The sequence below is a fragment of the Pseudorca crassidens genome, chromosome 1 (genome assembly GCF_039906515.1).
Source record: "Pseudorca crassidens isolate mPseCra1 chromosome 1, mPseCra1.hap1, whole genome shotgun sequence".
NCBI classification, from domain to species: Eukaryota; Metazoa; Chordata; class Mammalia; order Artiodactyla; family Delphinidae; genus Pseudorca; species Pseudorca crassidens.
In genome coordinates, this window is record NC_090296.1 from 65127623 (window position 1) to 65153686 (window position 26064).

General features: G+C 43.7%; 1 protein-coding gene and 1 long non-coding RNA gene across 12 annotated transcripts in view; one reads left to right on the plus strand and one right to left on the minus strand.

The window, feature by feature from the left end:
• LOC137224862 (uncharacterized) overlaps window positions 1-26064 on the plus strand; it is a 204900-nt gene that overhangs the window by 88670 nt on the left and 90166 nt on the right. The gene's annotated exons all lie outside the window — the stretch shown is intronic.
• The window catches only part of NPAS3 (neuronal PAS domain protein 3), an 871164-nt gene that overhangs the window by 13850 nt on the left and 831250 nt on the right, over window positions 1-26064 (minus strand). For all 11 annotated transcript variants that reach the window (XM_067737808.1, XM_067737815.1, XM_067737799.1 and 8 more), the window contains 2 exons: window positions 15822-16015; window positions 11454-11560 (listed from right to left, as the gene is read on the minus strand). In XM_067737808.1, coding sequence (XP_067593909.1) covers window positions 11454-11560; window positions 15822-16015 — 301 coding nt within the window. The remainder of the gene's footprint in view (window positions 1-11453; window positions 11561-15821; window positions 16016-26064) is intronic.

The following is a 26064-nucleotide window of genomic DNA, read 5'->3' on the forward strand; positions in this document are numbered from 1 at the left end:
TTATTTTTAGTCTTACACTGTGATACGGTCTGAGTACTTCTAACACGTAACCTGGCATCTTCTCTTTGGCTTATCCCAAAGTTTACTTTTTGCTGTCCAAACCTTTTGGTAGAGCAGCCTATGTGTGCCCACTGAATTCAATGATCACATCATAACATTTCTAGAAAGATGTCTTTAAGACTGTGCAATAGGGATTAGTTTTTATTTAAGGGTCTCAAAACACTGAAATGGCCTTTTCTTAGGTTTTAGAGGGTAAACGTGAAGACACAGGGAGGCTGACTGTGTTTCTCCCAGATGCCCTTTCAGTGTTGGATGGTCTCAGGTATAACCATGGATGCCTCTGCTACTGCACGACAACTTGCTCCTTTGAGCCCTGAAGTCCAGGATGTAGCCAATTGCTTGGCTGTAATTGCTCAGCTCTGAGGAAAACCAAGAAGTTGTCATCAGTACTGCTCCACCTTCCAAGCTACAGGTGCCTTTGAGTTACAGACTGTGCTCTTCAGAGGACAGAAATGACCCTTCATTTGGGAGAAGAAACTACTAGAGACAAGGAGAGACTTATCTTGCTGGGGGAACCATTCTAGCCCTGCTCATTTGACCATTTTTGTCTCTAAGTGTCAAAATACCACCCACCCCTAATTGTGAAGGGAGTGGCAAATGCAGTTCAATCCAAAGAAAAACGCTTATGTGTTAGAACACGTGACCTTTTACATCACATACGCACTTTGCCCCACAAAGACTGGATGCTCAGATTGATCGACTATCTTTTTAAAAAGTCACCTGGCCTCTTGGTTTGAGCTTAGTGGCAGGCATACAAGAAATGTACTCCTTATAGAGAAAAACTACCCCCCCCCCCAAATCTGACGAGCTCTTGCTGGAGTGCACATCTATGGCTCTGCACGCAGTGACCAACAGAGGGATTTCAGTGTTCCTTAGGAAAACTTTGTCCACAGAGATAGACTGATGATTGAAAGGACATAAAGGAAGCCTGTGTCTGTGGCAGGAACATAACTCTGTTAGTAACTCAAAACAAATCAGTCCAAGTTTGCCTTCAGGAATATGGAGGAAAAAAGAGAACATGGTCTCTTCCTGTTGGGCTGTTCCACAAAATCAAAGCCAAAGATTCTAAATAGTGAGTTACTTGTGTCTTCAAAAGAAGGAAGCAGTCTAATTCAGTCTGAAGAGGAGATGAAGAAGACATCTCAAAAGCGGTCTTTTAGCAAAGTGTCTCACAAAAGGACATTTTAGAGGTTTGCATATGCATTAAAAAGCTGTAATACTTGGTGTATTCAGGTAAGTATAGAATAAATAGGAAATGGTGAGATCATCGGAGATTTTCACACTTGACATTCACACAGCTGAACAAAGAGCTTCATTATCGTCACGGCAATATGAGGGTGCATCTGCTGCTCAGCTCACCCCCCCTTGAGCTACCTTCATCAATGGCTGCAGAGAATGGGGAGTGGGGGGTTTTCTGCTAGATACTCAAAAATTAATTTTGAATTCACTAATGTGGAGAGCGTGGAAGTTAGGGGGTGTGTGCTCGAATCACACTTTCTACTTAATACCACCGTTGGGTGCTTGGCCGTAGCTACCGGTTTTTCTTTCTACATTCACAAAACTGGCAGATGAAACATGAAAAAGAATACTGACTCTTTAATCTCTGCTTCTCCACCTAAGGCCCAAGGCAGGCTGACAGGGAACTTCATTCTGGAAACAGGACTTTTTTTTTTTTTTTTTTTTAAATTCCGGATTACTTTTTCTTCTGCTTTTGAAAACTGTGGGCTATAGGGAATGAACCTGACATAGACTTAAAACAAGAACAGGTTTCTTTATCTAAAAAGTTATAGTCCTTGATGCTTACAGAGGTCATTTTCAAAACCCACAAGAGAGACAGCGTTAGAGCCAGGACCTGTGCCTTTAGCGCTTTATTTACTTACAATAGAGACAGTTTTTCATTTAGAACTGCTCATAGGATCAAGCCAGGCTTTGATGCCGTGCAGACTTTCCTATAGATTTTGCAATTAGTGAGCTAGATGTCTTAAATAGCAGGCATCCACAGATTGGTTTTTAGTTTTTTTGTAAATTTACGTGCTGATCAAATTGAATGCTATTTGATACTTTAATGTGAGTTACGAGCTTAAGGACAGAAGACCCGTGGATGGTCTGTGAATGACTATGCATCATCTATGGATTTTCCCCCTAATATCCTAATGACAGGCCCTGCTTGAATTGCTATCTGTGTGATTTATAACCTCAGAAGAGGTTTTTTCCTATATCACCACCGCCGACTGACAGATTTTTATTAACTGTTAATACTGAATCCTGTAGAAAACTTTTCATTGATTGAGAACATATCAATTTGTTAAGTTTAAAAAATAAATTCCCCTTTCCTTGATGATAACGTGCTGAGTTGGAGACCAAGGCTTTTGAACATTGAGGGGATCACGTTCTAGGACCGGAAGAGTCAAAGTAATCGTTGGCGCGAGTGACATCCGAGATCTCAGATTTTTTTTAAGCTGTGTTCAGGCCAGTCAGGGAGTTTCAGTACTGTTTATTCCTGACCTGAAATAGTTAAGAACAGAGTATTCTTTAGCCTCCAAACCTTCTTTTTTGTTGGGGGTTTTGTTATATAAAGGGACACAGTGAACTCTTGCGCATGGAATTAAGATTTATGACTAGGAAATCAGGGAAATGGTGGATTTATCCACTCATTCAATAAATAATTGTTTTGAATGTGCCTCTCTGTGCCGGGCACTGGGGGATAGCAAAGTTAGCAAAATCTGTCACTGGCCTGAACTCCTGTCTGAGTCTGAACTGGTCCCAGAAATTCTGTCTCCCTTCCCGGGGATTGGTTTAGGTTTGGAATATGATGAAACACTGCACAACGAGACTCAGGGGGGAAGTCTCTCTACTGTGGGAGACTGTTGAAAATGTTTTCTTCCTTCTGAAAATAAGGATTTACTTGTCTTTGAACGGGAGTCAGATGCTTATCAGTCATTTTTACTAGTAAGTTTATCATGGTGATGATTTATGGAAAGTGGCGTGGAGGCCTATGAAAGCACAGCAGGTCCAACCTGGCCTGGGTAAATCCTTCACCTTCCTTTAAAAATGAAGAGAGGGCTTCCCTGGTGGCGCAGTGGTTGAGAGTCCGCCTGCCGATGCAGGGGACGCGGGTTCGTGCCCTGGTCCGGGAAGATCCCACATGCCGCGGAGCGGCTGGGCCCGTGAGCCATGGCCGCTGAGCCTGCGCCTCCGGAGCCTGTGCTCCGCTACGGGAGAGGCCACAATAGTGAGAGGCCCGCGTACAGACAAAAAAAAAAAAAAAAAAAAAGAAGAGAAATGGAGTACTGGGGAGGTTAAGCTGGGATGGAGGGAGACCTAAAAAAAGGTAAAAAGATGAGGTGAATCTTTTTAAATTTTTATTGGAGTATAATTGCTTTACGATGCTGTGCTAGCTTCTGCTGTAGAGTGAAGTGAATCAGCCGTACGCATACCTATATCCCCTCCCTCTCGGATCTCCCTCCCACCCCCTGCCCACCCGTCCCACCCGTCTAGGTCGTCAGAGAGCACCGAGCTGAGCTCCCTGTGCTTTATAGCAGGTTTCCACTAGCTATCTGTTTTACGCATGGTGGTATATATATGTCAATCCTAATCTCCCAATTCGTCCCACCCTCCCCTTCCCCCTTATAGGCAGGTTTATTTTATGTCTCTGGCAGACTCTGTGTTTCTGGATACAGTCGTTTCATTAAGCCTACTAAATACCTTGAGCAAGAACTATCTAAGTGGTGAGGCACAGGTATACAAAAACTAGTGTTCCGTAAAATCGGGACTATTTAAAGGAGCCCAGACAAACGGCATGTGTTCAGCTGTTCTGTGGATCGTCAGAAATCCTGGTACTTTGTTGTGAAAACGTTACAGATTCTCCCAGGTAGCGGTCACCGTTGAGTGTCCTCTGAACAGCTATTCCACCACTTCTTCCTGGGTAATAGAACTCCCATTTGGGGCTTTATGTGTGGTGGTCTTCCCCCAACTCTCAGGAGGGATAACTGTTTGTTTAAACCAGCCACAGTCATTCCCTCCAGCGTGTGGCTGAGGCTGGGACATTTGATGAAATGCTGGACAATGAGACTTTCCTGGAGGGCCTGTGAGAATATTTTCTTTTCTTTCAAAAAATGAACACAAAGTAGCAACTGACCCTTTCCTGACTTTGGACATTGTCCTGTGAGGAACTGATCATTGGTTGTGCTACAGCTGTCTTTTGATCATGAAGAGAAAGTGAAGACGATTACAGAGGAAGTTGAAGTCATTTTTACTTGGGTTTTCTGTTACTTGTAATCAGGTGGGTTCTGGCTAATGTGTCTCCCCCCAAATTTGAGGAGGCCAGAGAGGGGGTGGGAATTCTTCAAGAGCTTCAAATAACCTGCTCTTTAGTTAACCCTATATTAATGGAAAAACGCTGTATGCTAAACACATACACAAATTAAATCCTATGCTGCTCATTTGTGTTTAAAAAAAAGTTTGAGGGCTTTTTTTTTTTGAGATATGCAGGGTGTCATTAAATCAACATTTTAAAGAAGGTGTTTTTTAGAAAAACGATGTCATCTTGTTCTTCATTTTGTATAAAGTACAAGAAGTACTGGAATTGATTTTATTTAGGTTAATTGATTTCTGTGAAAATGGATGATTTAGAAGTACTGTTTCGTTTTCTTGATCATGCTTTATGAGAGCAATGGGTTAGTTACTCTCAAGTATCAGGTGTTTCTGTTATGAAAATAAAAGCAGCTACTAACTGAAATAGTAATAAGGAAAAGCCCAAGAATCCATGTTAGAATTGCATTAGAATATATCAGTCAAGGGCTTCCCTGGTGGCGCAGTGGTTGAGAGTCCGCCTGCTGATGCAGGGTACACGGGTTCGTGCCCCGGTCCGGGAAGATCCCACATGCCGCGGAGCAGCTGGGCCCGTAAACCATGGCCGCTGAGCCTGCGCGTCCGGAGCCTGTGCTCCGCAACGGGAGAGGCCACAACAGTGAGAGGCCCGCGTACCGCAAAAAAAAAAAAAAAAAAAAAAAAGAATATATCAGTCAAATCAAAGATCTGGCTTTCTCTCTGAGCAGATAGAAAAGATCACGTGCTACGTTTTGCGTCTTTTCGTGTGCTCTTCAAAGCTTGGGATGCCCTCAAACCATCATCTTCTTTCAATGTCCAGGGAAAACGTGCCTCCTGGAACTTCTTATCCTTCCTTGGTGGCCCCCACCTCTGGGGCTTCTTTGTTTTGTTTACACATCGTGATAGTCCTCCTTTTATGCCACCTTTTCAAAACTGGCTGTTTTCATGTTGTCCTCTCTACCAGTATGCAAGCTGCTTGAAGGTAGAGACCATGACTTAGTTATTTTTAAAATTTATTTTATTTTATTTTTTTGCGGTACGCGGGCCTCTCACTGTCGTGGCCTCTCCCGTTGCGGAGCACAGGCTCCGGAAGCGCAGGCTCAGCGGCCATGGCTCACGGGCCCAGCCGCTCCGCGGCATGTGGGATCTTCCCGGACCGGGGCACGAACCCGTGTCCCCTGCATCGGCAGGCGGACTCTCAACCACTGCACCGCCAGGGAAGCCCGACTTAGTTATTTTTTAAACTTTATAGCAATACCGCGAAGCTTGTATGTAGTAAGTACTCAAAAATGTTAGTTGACCTTGAACAGGGAAAATATGACTGTTCCTAGTCACACGTGCAGCCAAGTACATGGAAAAATATTAACCTGGGGAAAAACTAAAGACCTCCTTTTGCTTACAAGTTGACTTCTACTGCTTAATATTAACTTTCTCCACTGCAATTTAAAACTTTACATCTTTGTAAAGAAGTCGATCTCTTTACCAAGTAATCACACTCGTTTCATTTGAACACTGATTGAGATGCCCTCAGAGCCACTTGACTATTCATATTTTACTACTATTACTAAAATTCATTCAATTGGAGGGGGGTAAATGAAGTCCTTAAGATCGTTAGTCGATCTGTATTTACTTTTACTCCGTGTAAAATAAGGCCTTCTAAATACCAGCGTAGTCAGGGCTTCTCAAACTTTTACATGAATGCGAGTCTGCTAGGGATCTTGTTAATTGCAGATTTGGATTCAGTAAACCTGAGGGTTGGCCTGAAATTCTGCATTTCTAGTATGTAGTGGAGCAGGGATACTCAGCTGGTAGGTAGGTCCTTGCTGGTCTCTGTTCTCTGTGTTTGCCTGACCTTGGACTTAAAAAGCTAAAATCAGCACTTGCTGAAAAAGAAAGAAAGATGTAAAGTAATAATACTAACTCACTCCTGGGAACTTTCTTTCAGTCCAGTGGTTAGGACTCCGAGCTTCCACTGCAGAGGACACGGGTTCGATCCCTGGTCTGGGAACTAAGATCCTGCATGCCGCATGGCACAGCCAAAACCAAAACCAAAACCGAAAAATACCTAATTCACTCCTGCATAAAAACCTGACTTTATTTTGTCTCCATTTGACAGTCTTTTTAGTTAGTGGACAGGCACATGATGTAGGCTGACTTGGCTTCTGAAAAAAAGTCAGACACGGCAGCTATTAAATGCATCTCCTTTCATGTGAATTTTCATAATCATATGGAAGAAGAGGAAAAACTCATTTGCTCTGGGGGGAAAATGTCCAGCCAATGATCAGGTGGCAGCTCAATCCCTGAAGACCCAGCGCTGGAGAGAGCTAAGATCAGGAAATAGAAAACGTCCCCTGTGCCATCTGCATTTGGTCCAGCCATCAAACTTCACACCTTCCCTTCTTCCTTCACTCGCTGCTTCCTTTACTGCATGCGATGGCTGCATACCCGAATCAACAATTACATTCCCCCTTTGTTTTTGTGGCAGATGACAAATGCATGGAGGACATCTTGTGTTTCCTAGGCAGGCAGGGCACTTACTTTGATTGATGCTCGGTTGTGGAAAAAAAATGAGCAGGGAAGGAATTACAATGGAGGGCCTGCAAACTGGAAGGGGATATACTAATTAGTCCTGCATTAAGCAGTCGGCTTGCATTTGGTGATGAGACGCCTTCAGGAGGGAAGTGTAGGGGTTATTGGTGCAAAACAGCGTGGAATGCATTATGCCAGGTAGCAGTGGATTCATTTTGTTAGGATGTATAGAATTTTGTAATTAAGAGAGAAACAGGCTACTGTATTCTTTTTTAACAGCTCCCCAATATATTGGGTAGGCCGTGCTTTTTAACTCTAATGATCTCGTAGACAAGCTGAAAAGTCCTCTTCTCTTTCTGAAATAAATCTTCCAGAGTTTCCTCATCCTGGATCCAGTTCTAGGAAGGGGAAACTGCCACCACTTCTATGCTTGCTGGCTCTTTCTTTCTAAAGCTCCCCTGCTCCACAGCCCGAGCCTTGACCCTTGCTGCTGGGACACAATGTAATAAAGAGAAAGGAAGTTTTCCCTCAGGCCACTCTTTCCAGGTTTTAGAGAGTCGTTGCTGATGTGACCTGGGAAGAACCCTAAGGATATCTCAAGGCAAATTCAGCATCTTCCATAGACAGGGGCGAAAGCAAAATGCAAAGCGTGTTCCTCTGGTTAGCATGTGTGGTTTGCCCTTCTATTTTCTGGGCTATAGGCAGAGGCAAAGCAGTACATGGTGAGGCGTTCTCATAATTCAAGAGTGACACAGATGCTCTAGGTAACGGGAGTGTGTGACTCCAGGGAGATGTGACTGGTCATCTTGAGGTCAGTACATCCTGAGCAATGGAGAACTGGAGGGTGATAGGAAAAGGTGCTCAAATAATTGCTAATATGGGTGATTTAAAATTCAAACCTTGAAATGTTGATTTGCTCAATTTGGCCTGAAGAATCAATGAAATTGGGTTCAGTGACTCCGGCGAGGTGGCTTAGAGAAAAAAAAAAAAAAATCACACAGGTCTTTGGTCACAGTATGATAGAAGAGGACCTAAATTCCCTTGAGATCCCAGTGTAATTTCACTAACCCACCGTGTTGGTATAGATAATGATTCCTAGTGATTCTTTGTGTTGAAAGCCAGTGAACTCTCAGGCGTCTCCTGTTAACCTAGTGGGCGAGTAAATGGTCCAAAGTTTTTGGTTCAATTTCTCAGAGTTGTCAAATCCTGGTGCAGCTGAGATCCCCTTTTACGTTTCTTATTCTAGAAACAAGTTCATCTATGGATTTACAGATGCCTAGGCTAGCAAAATAGATCTAAGTGATAAAGATAGCATTGTGAGTTAGCAGAGGCTGTCGAGTCTTTTTAAGTTTTATCCATAAACTGGAGCATAAGACACATCTCAAAATATCAGAAGTACGATCAGATGACTACAACCTGCCTTTCATGGACAGAACCAGGAATTGTGCCAATAGCTCGAGGAAGAAAAGCTAAATAGTTAATGTGGTTTATTTTTTAACCATCCCTTTGTTTTAGAATTCTATCTTATTCTTGAGCTGATTCCATGTCACCATGACCTTCTCCTGCCAAGAAGGCACAGTTAAGGCATCCTTCAGTAATAGCCTAGGGCTTTGGACAAGCAAGATGCTTTTTTTTCAATGTTTACACAACCAAGACTTATTACATGCTCTGTCATTTTGTTACTGGGCTGGCTTTGGTCTGAGAATTAGGTAAACATCAGACGTTCCATCACATAATTTTAGACTCAATCTTACTTTATAATGATGTTAATGTTTACTATACAAAGAAAGATGCATTTGTATATTTTAGCATTTTATTTCAGTCACAGAATGCAAAACCTGACATTGGCATCAGTTTGATGTGTGTGTGTGTGTGTGTGTGTGTGTGTGTGTGTGTATGATTGAAGATATTAAGCACTACAAGAATGCTGAAATTTCAATCTGATTAGGATCAAAATTCTTCAGGATCAAAACACTCCTTTTCCTCCCCCTACAGTTTTACTAATTGTGTGCTACTTGACATTGTGGAGTTATTCCACAGCGTGATAGCTAAATATGTGAAGTATATTTTACTGTGCTGAATTATCAGCTCATTCTATTTGTTTTTCATGTGTTTAAGGTTATTAAAAGAACTTAAAATTAGAAGTCATGTGTATGAGTTGAAAGACTGAACTCAATCATTGTTAGCAGATGAAATCCTAAAGCGATAGCCAGCATGTCAATATCAAGTAGTGGAAAAAAAAATCACAGAATTTGAAAGCATACCTTCTCTGTTCATTAGTTGGCAAGATACCAGAAAAATTAGGATACTAGCACAATAGCGAATGGCGGACGGAGTTGTTTATTTTCAGCACTCTCAAATTACTCCAGGTACTGAAAACGAGATAAAAGTAGATCGGAAGGAATGGCATCACATGTATTTGTTGGAGACCTTGCTTTATGGGAAGAAATGAACTGCCCTGGCTCACTGTTCCCGAGGAATTGTATTTCTTCAAGCTGTAAATCAAATCCCGGAGAGATAGCATGACGTTTTCCAAATAATAACAGAGGATGACAAAGTTCCTTTTTGTCAGCATCGGGTTTCTGAATTTAGACCTCGATTAAGATTCCAGAATGAAAAAGCGCCCCCCGCCCCCCCCCCCACACATGGTCTACGACTGTGTCTTACGAACAATATATTCATTTTCAAAGTCTGGATCTCTGGCATATCCGCATCCCAAAATATATTCATAGCTTCTCCAAACATCCTGATTTTTCTCCATTTTCTCTAAATTCCCAGCTACAAAGAACCTGATGTGTCTTTGCCGGAAACAGCATCATTTCTTCCCCCAGTTAATTGAAGAGCCATCTGCTTCTGTGATACCCGACATCCATTCGTTCTTAGCAACAAGTGTGTTCCCTAAATCGCTGGGGGGCCATACCAAGGCATGCACTCTGGGTTGGGAGTAGAATCTGACAGAGCAGCCTCACAGGCAGGCTTTTTTTTCCAGAGACACAGTATATACAGAATTTGACACTGACCTTGCTCCCTTGTCAGTGTTGCTAATGCAGGGTTTAAAACACGGTACAAGGGACTTCTCTGGTGGCGCAGTGGTTAAGAACCCACCTGCCAATGTAGGGGACACGGGTTCGATCCCTGATCTGGGAAGATCCCGCGTGCCGCGGAGCAACTAAGCCCGTGCACCACAACCACTGAGCCCGCCCGCCACAACTACCGAAGCCCGCGTGCCTAGAGCCCGTGCTCTGCAACAAGAGAAGCCACTGCTCGCCGCAACTAGAGAGAGCCCACAAGCAGCAATGAAGACCCAACACGCCATAAATAAACAAACAAATAAAAAACACAGTACAAGATGCTCACAGTTTGAGACTTCGGCTAGCTTAGTGTCTCTCCATTACGCTTCTGAAGATCTGAGTTTGAAATGATTAAACAACTGCAAAGGGCGGGAAAGATCTGAAACAGCTCTCCTCAACCGTGGCCAGAAAGGGAAGAAGAAGTTAATACAGAGGCCACCTGGCTGGTTTTACTACATAAAAGCTTCTGCTTCAAGCTGTGCCGTCTCCTTTGTGTCCCCTTGCATGTATTTAAAAGTGGAGCTCAGGACCGGCTTTAGAACCTTCTAGGACTACAGATGGCAGGGCCCTCATTTTCTAGGAAGAGTCTACCGAATGGTCATAAAAAGAATCTCTTGTTGGAATAGGGCAGCCCTTTCCGGAGAGGTCCACCAGACCAGTGCCTCTTGCCTGATGGGATTGTCAGAACCCTTGCACACATAGTGAAAACAGCCCTGCTGAGTTTGATGAGGGAAGAGTGCCTGAGGACGCTGGTGTGTGAGTTACTGCTTGGACCCAGTTGGAACACTGCTGGTCCTGCTTTGCTTAGATGCCACAAAAGGTGCCTCGGAGGTGAGCCTGCCTGCCAGGAGCTGGGAACCAGACTCAAAGAGCTGAGATGAGTTTCTCCCTTCCAAGAGTCGGGAGATGGAGGTACCTGCCCCTCTAAATAACCCTCTTTCTGGAAATACAGTGAAAAGTCAGCACCTTTGAGAGCTGCCGTATCCACATGAGACACTCTGCCCCTGTCCCCGGGCTCCCCCCTCATCCCAGTTTTGCTGCTAGTCAAGTAGGAATTTTTATGCGGCTCTGGCCTAGTTGAACTTGTCTTCTCCCATGTCTGTTTTGAAACTGAGACCACAGATTTCATGGTGGAATTTGCTCTCTAGAAAATGAAAGGGTCAAAAAGGCACTTAAGACAAAGATTCCCCCATCACTTTGTGGGAGAGAGAGCACAAGAGACCACGAAATCCCGGGTGAGCGCCTGCAGATCCAGCAATTTCTCTGGGCCCGGAGGTCCAGCTTTCAATCTAATCCCAACAAAAGTTGGAGCGATTTATGTCTCACTTTTTCTCACTGCGCGCTGACAGGCATCTCAAATGTACAGGAGATGTGAAGGGAGAAATTGGCATGGAAACCAAAAGGGCATCTGAGACTGTTGACTCCGGCTGGGATCAGCTGTCCCCGTGCATAGGAGGTACTTACAGTCCAGGTGACTGTGCCTGATGCCCTCGACGTCTTCAGCGTGGATGAAGTGGTAGCATCTTTTCCCTACAATGTCTACAGGAGTCAGATCCATATAATCACTAATCCTACAAAGAGAAGAACACAGGCTGGAAATCAGAAGGGAGGGGAAATAGAGAAACTGTTAAATGACTTAGAAACAAATATACTGACAATTTTCATTATACCAGGGTACCTGTGAGGACTTGGCACTGAGGGAAAACCTTTTTTAGATAAAATTATTTCCTTTAACATATGAACAGTCTTTTTCTAAAGTAGGAACTGTGCTAGATCAAGCAATTGTGTTGAAATAATTAGATAGGTTTTTCTTTTCTTTTTTTAGTATCAGAATACACATTGAGACAACATAATTCTATGAAATTATTGAGAATCAGGAACAATGCGAGATCCTCATTAGAGGCCAAGATAATTCAAGGTTACATAATAAAATAAAAACATGTTATGTTTATACCAAATGATTAGAGACACCTTTCATTTAAACAGATTGGTCTTCTATTGGGTATTTCCATGAAAAAGGGCTTCGGCTGCTTCTTGGCACAAAGTCCAAATTGGCATTTCAAGGGATATAATTTAAATGCTGAGACATACAGATGCCTGGGGGTATTATCTTTTCTCGTCTGAGTCATTTGGGAGCTCAGCTTTCACTCCGGCCCCTTTTAACTGGGACTTTGTGGTGGATTCCACACGGAAACTTTTAAACCATCCTGGCAGCTCTGCCAGCCTTGTGCTCGACCGTACGTGTGTGTGTGTGTGTGTAAGCTTCTGTCACTGTCCAGCCGGCAATGTCCTCAGGCAGGAGCACAGAAAAAGAACAAAAACTGGAAAAAAAAAAACGTTGGGGGAATCTGCCTGGTTTACACGAACACGCCAAAAGGCGACTTCTCTTCCTCCCTGTCCAGGTTCAGATTCATTTTGGTCCATCCCGAAGAGAATTTATCTTTTGTTTAATTGATTCCCTTTACTGCCCCTGTTCTTTTCATGGTTTCTGACTTATCAAATATGAAGTGAATCTTTACGGCACCTTTAAGAAACCCATGAGATTGCTGCTGGGGAGTGAAATCTGACCCCTAAAGACAAGGAAATAAGAAACCAAACCAGACCAAAATGATATGGAAAGGAATGAAAATACACTACCCAGTGAGTGAATTGCTCAACATCTAGCAATTTAAATCATATTTTGGGCCAAACTAGAATTCTTGGAGGTTTTCTCAGGATTCCATGGTTTTCTGGTACGAAACAGATTAGTTGGTGTTTTCCTAAAACCATTAAATGCTTTCCAAGCACAGTTTATACCCGCTTTCTGCAAACGAGGGAATCAGGATGTCATTAAAGGCCTTCGTTGGTGTTTCTGGAATTTGCCCGCTCCTCTGAAAGCATCAGATGTGGGCTTTACCCAAGGCTGTCCTAGGGATCTGCAGAGTTAAGGAGCGGACTCTGTTTTCTAGTTAGCAGATCCCTAATTCAACTATGAACCCTGGGAAAAAGGCACTCCATTCTTTTAGGGAAGACAGTTCTTTATTTTTTATTTGAATGAAATCCTTCAAAACAGTGGAAGAACTTTTGTACTCTCAGAGCCTGTTACCGTGGTGCACGTGACCAGCTCAGTGTTCAAAGACCTCTTAATATATGTGTAGAACGCTCTAGACCAGTCTGATGACCTGTATCAGGATCAGAAGCCTGATGGCATCTTGTACGCCGAGCCTCAGTTTCCTTATCTGTAAAACAACTTCAGAGGCTGGTGAGGGGATTAATGAATGAAATGACATGAATGTAGCACAGTGCTTGACACACAGGTATGCTGTTCCCTCAGATTCAATATGCAGTTGCCTTTAACGGGGATCCTTTTTAATAATGACTGTCATCTTCAGTGGAGGAATAATGCTGTATTGTACTGGCTAATAAGGGGTTGTGGAAAAAACATTTTTTAATGGGAAGAGAAAAGCATAAAGTGGGTCACAGAAAGTGATCTCAATTACTAGAGTGGCACCATAAGGCACTCAAGTCCATGGAGTGCATCAAAAGAATTAATCAACCTGTGATAACAGGAATGAGAATTAGATGATGGCTTGGGGACAGGACAGTCACTGGGAGTTCCGTAAATAAGATGAGGCTTCGTCTTTTTTTGCGGGGATTGGTGGTTGTGAATCTAAGTCGAGGGAGCCGACGTATGTTTCCAAAGACGCAAAGCCATACTCCGTCCCCTGGCTGTCTACCTGCCTCCCTGGGTGTCCAACATTCTAACTTTTAAATCAGAGAAGAGACCGCTTTGTGGGCTGTAGTTGCGTTCTTTCATGGCTGCATGTGTATGAAAGTTCCACCTCAGCGGTTATTCCGATTCGTTACCATTTAGCCTGACTTCTGAAGAAAAATTAGAGACAAGGAATGCGGGGGGATCCCACAGGAGGCATGGTTTTTGAATATGGCAGATTGGGGTTCAAATCTTGGCCTCAGTCAAGGCACTTGACCTTTCTCTCTAAGCTGAAACTGCGTGGGGCCAGTGGACACAGGGGCAACACCGACCTCACAAAACCGTCCTCAAGCTTCAGTGACATAGTGCATCTAATGCCCTTCGCATATGGCTGAGGGTGTAGCAAGTGCTCAATAAATGTTATCTCTCTTTATTATTCCTGGCCAACTCTAGCTACTCATTCTGGCAAACTCATCTTTCCTGATTCTCTGTGGCCATGGCAGAATACCTTAGACACGGCCAAGTATACAGTCATGATGAGAAAATTTTAATAAATACCCCCAAAACTTGGAAAATAGATTGAGTTACTCATTAAATAATAGTGACAGGTTCATGATATCTTCTACCCCCCTGAACACTAAAAAGCTCAGGGCGGGTACTCTTTTCCCATGGTGAATTCTTTCCTCTGAATCAAAGCTTGACCGGAAAGGGGAGGCATTTCTAACTTGATCTCAACATCTTTAGCGCTTCCTAATGGACTGAATGCAGGTGCTGTCTGTCTTCCTCTTGGCTGGGCCCTGAAGAGGTCAATTTCCTAAGCCACTTGACCATTCCTCTCTTTTGTCCCCCCCCCCCCCCGCCCCGAAGGCAATTACAGGACTCAGCAAAACATGTGCTGCCTTCATGCCTGACGATAATCTGAGCCACAAAAGTGTCCCCACAAATTAATTCGGTAATTCTCCCCGTGGCACCAGGGTGGACGGCGTCGCCAAGCTTCCTTCCCACAGCCGACGCGTGTTCGCCTCCCCTCCCCCCTCGCCCCCCCCACCCCCCCACCCCGTGATTCTCTCTTCTTCAATTCAGTCTGATGATGGGCTGGTGACTTCTGGGTGAAAGGTCTGAAGGGGCACTGTCCCATTTCCTTGTCCCTTGCTTTGTGCTCAATGGAAAAGTGAACTTTTTAACCAGAGGCTAAAAAGTCCTTTTAGAAGAGCTCAGTCTGCCAAGTCATACGTATGATGAGTCATCTTTCTTTAATTTATCACAGTGAAATCCTCAGGATTACAAAGCGTCATTGAATAGTTTTACAAATTTCTTTTTTGTCTTTTTTCATCTGGGGACCTCAAATTCTCATTTGTCTCTACATGTTTTGTGGACTGAATGTTTGCGTACCCCCTAAATTCGTATAGTGAAATTCTTACCCTCCATGTGATGGTATTTGGAGGTGGGGCCTTTGGGAGGTAATTAGGTTTAGATGAGGTCAGAAGGATGGAGCCCCCCATGATGGGATTAGTGTCCTTATAGGAAGAGGAAGATCAGAGCTTGCTCTCCCCTATATGAGGACACAGCAAGAAGGCAGCCCTCTGCAAGCCAGGAAGAGCGTGCCCCCTCAGGAACCTCAGCAGCCTGTACCTTGATCTTGGACTTGCCAGCCTTCAGAACTGTGAGAAATACATGTCTGTTGTTTGAGCTACTAGTCTATGGTAATTTGTCCCAGCAGCCTGAGCTGACTAGGACAAGGTGCTCAATGCCTCTGTGAACACTGCCTGTCATAAGTCTGGGTCCTTGAGGAAGTGGGTCTGGCTGAGACATCAGTAGATACCTCTTACTGCATCGTTTTGCCAAGAATGTCTCCGCCCACCTCTCTCCCTGGGTTCTCGGCCAAAATGGGTCTTAGTTATAGCATCTGGATGCCTGGGACTCCTAATTCCATTCCATTGTTGTCCCTAATGCAAATCAGGGCAGCGATGTAAATTTCAAATAAAAAGCATGGTTGGTGTCAGTCCAAGCAGCCATTAAAAGGAAGATCAGGATTTATAATGAGCCTCGTTGGGAGAGTAAAATCCTTCAGACTGCTGAACACACCGGCCCTTACCGATGCGCAACACACAACAGGGCAAATGAAAACAAAAACGAAGTACCTATTTTCACAGTAAATGATATTGAGGTCCATATTTACTCGAGTGACGAACATATGGCAGTCAATTCTGACTTCATTGATCGTAGGGGGAGGCAAGGCATGAGCCACAACCACGAGCCCCATGATTTGGCTGGGGACGGTCCTCCCGTGGGACAGCGACACCCTTAGTCGTAGCCGGCCCGTTATGTGAATCACCTGTAATAGAACATTAAGTACAGGACATAGTCAAATTTACATCTGGGCTGTAACAGTACTTCTTTTGAGAAATGCAAAATTGCATCTGGAATAACCAATGTTAGCTTGTATCTTGTGTAATCATAAGGGCTGTCAAAGTGCCCTCAATGTCCTCAAGGCAAGAGACAAAAGAGAAATAATATTATACTCTCAGCATTTCTCAAGGCAGCGTTATTACTATGCTATTGCTATTTTTCAGGACTTTTTTTTTTTCACATTTAGAGGAAGTTCATAACCAGACAAAAGGACAAGAAAGTTGAGCCCTGAGCTGCAAAAAGAAACGTTTGCATTATCAGCCCTTATTAATGGATGATGTCTGTCTCTCTCCAAATGTGTACTGAGTGGGATTCCATGGACATCTCCTTTCAGAAGTGTGGCTCAGAGCTTTCCTTCATTTGCAAAAAATGCCAGACTCCAATGATTAAAAAACTCAGTGACAGTGAAATGAATGTGTCCTTCTGAGCATAGAGATCCCATGTTAGGCAGTGCTAAGTTACCTGTACATGTAACGCCATGCTTTCTCGCAGCGCCGCCTGGGACTGAAGGTTAGAGGACCTTGGAGTATGATTTGTTCCCTAAGCTCACACACCACAGTAGGGTCAGGAAGCCTTGCACCATTTTGGTGGCGGCTCAGACGTACTTGCTCAGAAACGAGAGGGACAACGTTGGGCTGTGATTTTTGGTTTCTTAGCCAAAGTATACCATGGGTAGTCCAGGCCACCCTGAACCAAAGGAAATTGGTTCATCATCCTCACATATGTTAAATAATATTATTTTTATAAAGCCATCTTTGGAAAAAGTTCCTTTGTTTGTAAACTGAACATAGGAGAAGAGTCATAGTGTCAGTTTCCTTAAACGATGTTTCGGGAAAATGAAAGCATAAAAGGATGGAAAAAATAAGGATTTGGGTGGCAGTGCTTCCGGATGATAGAAGGCAGGTGTGTGTATGTGTGGGTGGTTGGAGACTGTGCGTGTGTGCATGTGTGTGTGTGTGTGTGTGTGTACTCTAGCTGTGTTCCAGGAGCCCTGTGACAGTGTGGCAGACCTTCCCAAACCCAGTTGTAGAGGTTCTCGCTGCCATTCCCGGTACCTTGGAGCTCAGTTTCGTAGCTGGCTGACTTTCTGTGTTTGGCTGGCCTCTCCAAATGCACCCCTGGGCGCCAAATCAGTTTTTGAGATTCTTCTTTTCCCTCCTTGCCAGAAGGAACCAAAGTGGGAAGTGGGTCTCTGGCCTCCCAGGAGCAAGAAGAACTAGCATCTGCTCTCCTTCCTAGGGGCTTGACTGGTAATTCCTTTTTCACTGTGTTTTTGTTTCCTTTAAGTTATTCAGTTTTCCAAAAGCGAGCCACACTGCTGTCAGGCAGCAGGATCAAAGCTTACGGAGCCGCCCTTTGGAGTCCTGGCTGTCCTAAATGATCTCTCTTCCCTGTCCCCTTTCACGTTTGAGCCCAGAGCTGTGGATCTGGAAACACCAACGAGGAGGATTGTTTAGGTTATTTCAGGAGCAGTTTTTTGACCACCCCCATTGAAGTAGACTAAAATCATACTTAACGCACCTTTGCTTTAAGCTTTGGTCAGACGAGCTACTTTATGAATATTTGAAAATGTTCCTAGAGGCAGGGATGCTAAAACATCATCACAGACACACGTTTTTGCACGACCTCATTAACTAATAAAGAAATAGCTAAACGAAATGGGATTAGCTTCACAGGAGGGGTGTTAACAGTCCCTGGTCCTCCTCCCAGGTGGGCTCACATAGATGCTCATTTATCATTATCTGTCTTCTTTTCTCGGGAACACTCAGCTTCTTGGAAAAACACAGAACTATAAATGCTCAGGAAAACTCACACCCAGAAATGATACGTTGAATAAATCCCCACTTGGATCTCTCTTCCAAAGCAATCTGAAGGCATCTGGGCTAGCAAACATTTCTGGGAAGGCAGACAGGCTGCTGGGGGAGCTGTGTGCATGCAGATCTACCCCGCCTCTGATCTCCTCCAGCTTTGCCTGTGGCCATCGAGGTGTTGAAGGGGGTCAAAAGTTGGGTTGAGTAGATTTGCCATTTCCTGATTTTGTTCTCCTGGACTCAGCCTCTCTGCATCTCAATTTTCTTTTCTGTGCAATGGGGATAATGACTATTCTGCAATTACGTTATGAAAATCAAAGGAGGTAATGGTGGTGAACACTTTCCAAATTGTAAAGAAGTCTACAAATTTCATTATAATTCTGATTGCCTGTAAAACCGTCAACTGAATAATATGGGTAAGGACCGATTATTCGTTTAATCTTGACCAAAGGCCAAATAAATTATTATTACTTTAAAGGATCATGACATTTCATATTTGGGAGAAAAATTGGGAGGGTCTATCTTAGGCCATTCTCCTTTTCATTTTTTTGGGTGAGGAGAGAGGCTTTAGAACATTCATTCCCTAACCAGAGTCATCGGGCTTGGAAATGGCAAAAAAGAGCCTAGAATCTTGGTTTCTAGATCGTGTTTGAGCATCATTTCAACTTTGTTATGCTTGTATATATTTTATGTGCGTATTCATATTGAACAAAACATTAGAAGTTTATACCGGATGCCAATTTACTGTGTTAAATAAACTGTATATGAACCTTTGAAATTATTTCACTTATAGCCAGAAGCCCAGGTTATTTGAAAAGTCTTTGAGAAATTGTACAAACTAAGAAGGAAAAAACCAAAGAAAATTACCAATGCAGTAACTTAACAGTTGTCAAGAAATGTCAAAGAACAATCAGAGGGTGTGTTTGTCTGTATGTATGTACATCTGGGGGTGAGGGAGGATGGTGCTGAAGAGAAGAAAAGGGATATCTGTTAGGTCCTGTAATTAACTTTGGGGTTTAAATTAAGGTATTTTCCCAAATCTATTTCACAATGCCAACAGTTTTTTTCCATTGTGAGAAGTTATGTTCAGATTTTAGAAACATGGCCGAGAGCAGGTATCCGAACACACAGATAGTTGATTTTTTCACTTTGTATTTGCTTTGAAGGCCTGAGGTGTTGAGGAAAGAGTATTATCAGAAGAGCTGGGCACTGGCACTAGCTCTGGTACTGTGTAGCCATGCAACTATGATGCTCAGAAAATTGAAATGACTTGCTTACTTTCCAGGTCAGCATATTAGAGATTAAAAACCTAGTACAGAGAGAATAAATACTCTGTAAAGGTGTCTTTTGTTTTCTTAATAGGGTCATTAAAGGGCATTTTATTGGTTTTTTAGTTTCTGAAACATATTATGTGCAAGGGACCTTGATGGGTGCCAGGGAGAAAACAAAGGTGGATCAAATGTAAACCTGTCCTCAAAGGGTTTACAGACTACATAGTGGGAGGAAACATAAACAATTACTTGTAATATCATAATATTGGGAGGGAACACAGTGTCTGATCAAGAAAGTGGTTCTCCATCCTGGTTATGTGACAGAATCTCCTATGAAGTTTTGTTTGTGTAAACATGGATTCCCAGGCTGTATAGTCCAGAGATTCTAATTTGGTAGCACTGGGCTGGGGCCCAACGTTTGTTTGTTTTTTAGAGCTTCAAAGGTGATATCTACTAGGAGAATGTCTGGCTAATGGATTTGGAGTTCTACTAGCGGTTCCCAATCTTGCTACACGCTGGAATCACCCAGGGTGTCTTTAAAAGTCCCCATGTCCAAGCTGCACCCAACACCGGTTAAATATGGACTTCCAGAATATAGGGCTGCTGAGAGGATTAAGTGAAAACATATAGAAAGGTATATGCCTAGGTATATGCCTGATACACAGTATATGCTCAACAAATACTATTTTCATTAAGTAACAGGTGTGCACCATAAGAAAGGGATAGAATGAGATCTTTGGGAGGTCAGGGTAGGTAGAAAATACTTTTGAGCAAATGGATCTGGAAGGCTACATGAAACTGGCATTAAAATAAATTGCAGTAAGATATAATCAGAGAATGGTGAAAGGGGTTCCAGATAGAGAAAAGGGCTGGAATATAAAAGAAAAGATAAACAAATCTAAAAGAGAACCTACTGGAGACACCCAGGGCTCCAGGAGCATTTCAACTGGTGTCAGCAGAAAAGTTAGAGATGGGGCAAATGGCAGGTCCAAGCAGTAGAAATTGGTAGTGGGACCTGGAGAGAAGCACCATGATTTTAAGCCTGTGTCATAGGAATATGATGATGATAGACTAAATGGTACGTGGGAATACAGGAATCACTCACAAAGGGACAAAAAAGATTTCCCTGGGGACATTTTGTATTTGAGCAGCCTGGGGAAATCCTGGGCAGGGTGTCCTGGGGATAGCTGGAAAAAGGGGTTGGATACTTAAGAGAAGATAGATGAAGATATGGTTTTGGACGACTTGGTTGGTTGGTTGGTTTGTGCTTCGTTTTGGTGTTTGGGCTGGAGGTGATAGTTAAAACCAAGCAGTTCAATGCAATTACCAACAGAGAAAACACAGATGAGAGACGAACACCAAAGGCATCCCCCCGCCCCCGACCCCAGCGCTTTGAGTATCTGAAACCTAAAGCAACTTAGGTGCTTCTCTAAATTGAGTTTCTTTTAATCTATAATGATTAATTTTATTAAAAAGTGAACATTTCTGAAAACTCTAAGCCCCCTTTTTCTCCATCCACAATTCCATTCTAACGTAAATGCCAAACTTGCCGCATGGTCACCAGGCCCCATGGTAACATCCCAAAGAATGGGATGGCTTCCTTGTAGAGTTAAGCAGGTGAATGAGAAATGATTTTGAATACAAACATACAGGCCTAAATACTAATAGTATGTCAAGACCTGTGAAACTATAAAAATAACCTAGTAACTTTAAAGTGAAAGGAATACTGTGGAGTAGAAATAACGTTGAACTGGGAAACAGAACAATTCATTTGATTTCTGTTCCTGGTGATTTTGGCAAGTCATCTAGCTTGACCAGGGCAACAGCTCCTAAGATATAAAACGGAGGATAAGAATCAGGTGCTGATACCTAGGGTTCTCGCTAAGTTCTAGAGAATTCCATGAACTAATGCTCAATAGAGGGGCTTTCACTGTGCTGTAGGGCTACCCTACCTCCCACTCCCCTTACCCATGGCAGAGGCAGAAGTTTCAGAGGACAGCTGCAAGTTACTAAATGCAGAGCTTACTTTAAGAATTAATCAATAGGGGTTTATGGGTCACAACCGAGTTGGAACAATGCTTTGGTTTTGGCCAATGTCAGGTGAAAATTGCCTCTGTGTTCTAAAGGTTTGTCTTAGCCTGGTCTTTAATCTGCAGGCATTCTTCAAAAGAGATTTCTGAACGAAAAGATTCTTTGCCCCTGAGCTCAATTTTATATAAGAGCTCAATCCTCACATTTCCTTTCACTGTTCTTGTTTTATCATAAAGAGCTGTGCAAAAATGCTAAAGCCTGTATTTTTCTAAACCCCTTACACAGTACTGCCCAGATACCAGCCACAGAGAAGCAGCAATGCAAAGGATTTCTGAGTGGAAATCCCACCATCTTTGATGAAAATGTCCAAATTAGCATCATTTGACAGTCCCACACGGAAGAAATCATTGTTTGACTTTTTTCTTCTCTGACACGATGAGCGGGTGTGCGCGGTGCAGAGACTACATGTCCACGGAGTTTAGGACGAGTGTGGGAGTGTTAACAAGCCATGTTTCTTGGACAAATATATATTTCTCTTCCTGCCATATGCTCCTTTCCATCGTCTGTTGGTGATAAACACTTAGATGTGCTCCACTAATAACTTCTCATTATAAACGAGCCCATCAAAAAGACCTTGATAGGGCTTCCCTGGTGGCGCAGTGGTTGAGAGTCCGCCTGCCGATGCAGGGGACATGGGTTCGTGCCCCGGTCCGGGAAGATCCCACATGCCGCGGAGCGGCTGGGCCCGTGAGCCATGGCCGCTGAGCCTGTGCGTCCGGAGCCTGTGCTCCGCAACGGGAGAGGCCACAACAGTGAGAGGCCCGCGTACCACAAAAAAAAAAAAAAAAAGGAAGTGTTACGTATTATGTGCATTATTTTCCACACATAATGTAAAGTACAGAATGGGGCCACGCAAAGAGGGGAACCAAAAATGCTGCAGGCAGGAAAAAAACTATGATTCCCTGGGTTTAATGCATCTTCAGAGATTTTTTTCACTTGTCCTTTAGGGGAATCCAAATTTACCTTAAAAATTAGGCTTCCTTCTGGCACTCTGGTCTTTTTTCTTTTATTCCCCTGTAGAAGTCTGGTTCAGCATACAGATCATCAAATCACTAGCTAAGGTGGGAGAGTCAGCTAATTACTTTTTTTTTTTTGCTGTACACGGGCCTCTCACTGTTGTGGCCTCTCCCATTGTGGAGCACAGGCTCTGGACGCGCAGGCTCAGCAGCCATGGCTCATGGGCCCAGCCGCTCCGCGGGCATGTGGGATCTTCCCGGACCGGGGCACGAACCCGCGTCCCCTGCATCGGCAGGCGGACTCTCAACCACTGCGCCACAAGGGAAGCCCCAGCTAATTACTTTTAAGTGATGGGGCTGAGGTGTCCCACAACCTGCTGAAAGATAAAGGGTTAGCCGGGTCTTCTGAATCTAAACATCTAGCCTACAGCCTAACAACTTAATCTAAACCAGCGTGAGAATATCAGCCTCATGTAAATTACTTCATGCAAATTTTTAGGCAGTGGGTTTTCCTGAATTTAGACTATATCATAGGTTGGAGAATCTCCCCTGACAGGTCCCTCTGTCCCTGTCTGTCTGACTCCTGCCCCCTGGGTCTTTGCGCAAGGCCTGGGGGAAAAACAAAAAAAACAACACCACAACAATTTAGCTGAGACTGAGTACTTGTCCATAGATGCAGACACTGTGGAGAAGAGAGCTCACAGCTGAAGGAGGTGCCTGTGGGCCCCGGGAGGGGCGGGAGAACAGCAGAATGTTATCTTCCTTCCCTTTCCAGCACCTCAGATGTTATTTCTAGAAACTGCCTGGCTTCTAGTAATCTTCATCATAATTCACAATGAGACTTTAGCAACTGGGCATAAGAAAAGACAGAGGAGGGATAAGTTGACTTCTCAAGGCAGAGGTGAGATTGAAGGGAGGGGGAGGTTCGGGGGGCAATGAGGTCTTCGCAGGGAGCAGGTGAAGATGCAGGCCTCTTCCAGGGCCAAAGGGGATGCAACAGAGGCAAGGTGGTTGTGGAATGTCATCATCATCAGCTAGGTATGGAGATGGCAATCAACTCAGGAACCACATGGGTGGTGGAAGGCTTTCTGGGAGTTTGTCCCTAAGAATTTCCCTAAGATCAGGGCTCTTCAGAACTGGGCAGGATTCAGCACTTAAGGCTAGAGGACCAGCAAGAACTGGAGAGCGTTTTAGATGGGCTCAACTTCAGGGCAGCTGTAGCAGTGAAGAGAACGGAGGTGAGACTGGGTGCAAGGGAAGTGTCCAGGCCAAAGTTCAGGAAGAGGAACCCTGGCAGAAGCCAATCCTTTTGGGTAAAAGGACGACAACTAGAAAGTGTGAATTCTCAGGGACTCCATTTGGTTTGAATGGAAATGAGGTGAGCCAGGAGCGGGAATGTAATTGGAACACGACCAGTTGGTGTTTGGTCTGATTGCTGAAAAGACTCATTGAAGGTTGGCTCTGGAAGTGGACAGGCCTAAAGCTGTAGATAAGGGCATTCCCGACTCTGGAAGGCAGAGGAAGGAAGGAAGCTAGGGACTAATTTCTCTATTCTCACTGAGCTCCTAAGGTCCTAAAGGCAGACTCATGCATAAGCATGAGGACAGGCATTCTTCCTCTTACAGATGGAGTTAACTTGCTCTGTCCTGTACACAGATAACTAAATGGGCCTGGCACATGGGGAAAAACGTATTTTGTTCCTTAATTGGAAAGCCCATGACACCTAATGCTGATATCAGGGATTTATTTAAAACCAAAAAACCTCTAGGGATAGTGGTTTTTAAATTTGAACATGCACAAGAATCACTTGGAGAGCTTATTAATAATGTGGATTCCAAGGTCCTACTCCCCAAACTTTAGATTCTTTAAAGCTAGGAAGGGACCTGGGAATCTGCATGCCACCCAGCATTGCCAGTGCTTTTATGCCAAGGGTCAGCACAGCCATCCTTTGAGTCCTGCTTTAAGGGCAGCCCATTCGTTCCATCCAGCTGCAGCTTCATCTTTATCTAGAGCTGAACGGATCTAGAGATCTTAAGAAGATGATCCAGAGGCTCATCACAGAATGCCTCCTAAATGAGGAAAGAAAGATGAACATACATTTACAATTAAATCAGGACCGGAAAAAACCCTACTCTGCAGAACACAACCCCTTGTCTTGGTTCTTTGGAAATGGAGGATCAGAGCATGGTAAGCAGAAACGCTGGGCTGATGTGGGATCGGGTCATGTTTTCTGTGCACAGGGCTGCCTGAGAGAGGAGCTGGGAGCCCGGGCAAGGCTCCTTTATTTGTGGCTGCACTGTTGTGCCCCGTGCCTCTTGGGGGAGGTGGCACTCTGCCAATCCCCGCCCCCCCCAGCCCAGCCTGCCCCTGGCTTAGCTCCTGATTAATTCAGGGGAATCCTGGGAGGTTAACCCTTAATTTGATGGCTCCAGCGGGGAGCTTGAGAGATTGGTGGTAATTTATCACCCTCATTTTTTTTTTTTTTTTAGTGTATAAACATTTTCCAAGCAACAAATCAAAAATTATTTTTAAAATCCACATTTAAAAAACATTAGCTACAGGACTCTATTCTTACATGACTGTATCCTCCAAACATAGCAATTACTTCTCATCCATCTCCTTTAACAAACTTCAAATATGTAACATAAAAAATATAGCTACAATTACAGCCTTAGATTCTCAAAGTGTGGCCAGACTCCATACTTGTTTCCTGTTCCCATTGGAGAAAACAGTCTTTCTTCTACCAGAGATACGATTTTTATTGGGATAGTTTAACTAAGCTGAAGAGATTTCCTTAACGAGATTATGTAAATGTATGCCAAGGATATAAACCACATTTTCTCAGAGAGTGGAACACTTCAAATATCATTTAATCAAACAGGACCATGGGTAGAAACACCTCCATAAATTGTTAAGGGACGAAGCAAGAAGGCTGAACTATACACATCTGATCAAATTTTGTTTCATTCAGTTACTTTATTAAAGTCTCCTAGAGAAGGACAGAGGGTCATTGTACCTCTGTGGAGGGCAGCGTTTTTATTCCTTTGTCACTTGATGTAGAAGAGGGGGTATCACCCCTCACGGCCCCGAGAGGTCCCTTGTGGCTTAGTGCCACTGTCTTGAGGGTAGAGAGGCAGTTCTTCTCAACGTAACAGACTGCAATTGTATCTCCGACAACATTAAAAAGAAAGAAGAAAAGGACTCAGAGCTAGTCTTATGCCAAGTAAGGAAGAGAAACTAAGATATAATTCAGATATTTTCTGTTTTCTATCCTTGCTGAACACCTTTGGTGAATGTGTGTTTTACTTAAATTTCTTGAGTTTAGCAACACGTCTTGTTCTAAGTTAGTCTCCCAAACCTTCGTTTCTCTTGAGTTTGCTAACAGAATTTATATCCATTCTAAACTGCAACAAATGGCCAAAGACAGCTGTGGACTTCACTGGATGCTTCTCTGCGTGAAGACAGCGCTCCGGAGAGCTCTCTGCTCTCCTGACAAAATGTTAAGGCAGCCCTACTCTATCCCCTCCACCTGCCCTGAAGGTCTGCAGGAGAATAAATGATTGCATTTTGATAAGAAGGGAAAACCTTCAGAGGAAGAACTCTTAGATATGGGAGTCAGCTACTCCTCTCATCCTCAGATGCAGAGGATACAGAATTAAAGACAATTATCCACGTCGATGGGTAGAACGGTCCTTATGGAAGGGCAACTCCGCTGTCTCAGGAGCTGAAGTATTTTTTTAAAGCAGCCATCCCCTTAAAGGGGAAACACACACATATGAATACTTGTATTTCTGATAATTAAAAAAATTGCAAGCAGACAGATGGGTCATAAATATTGTGAAAAAA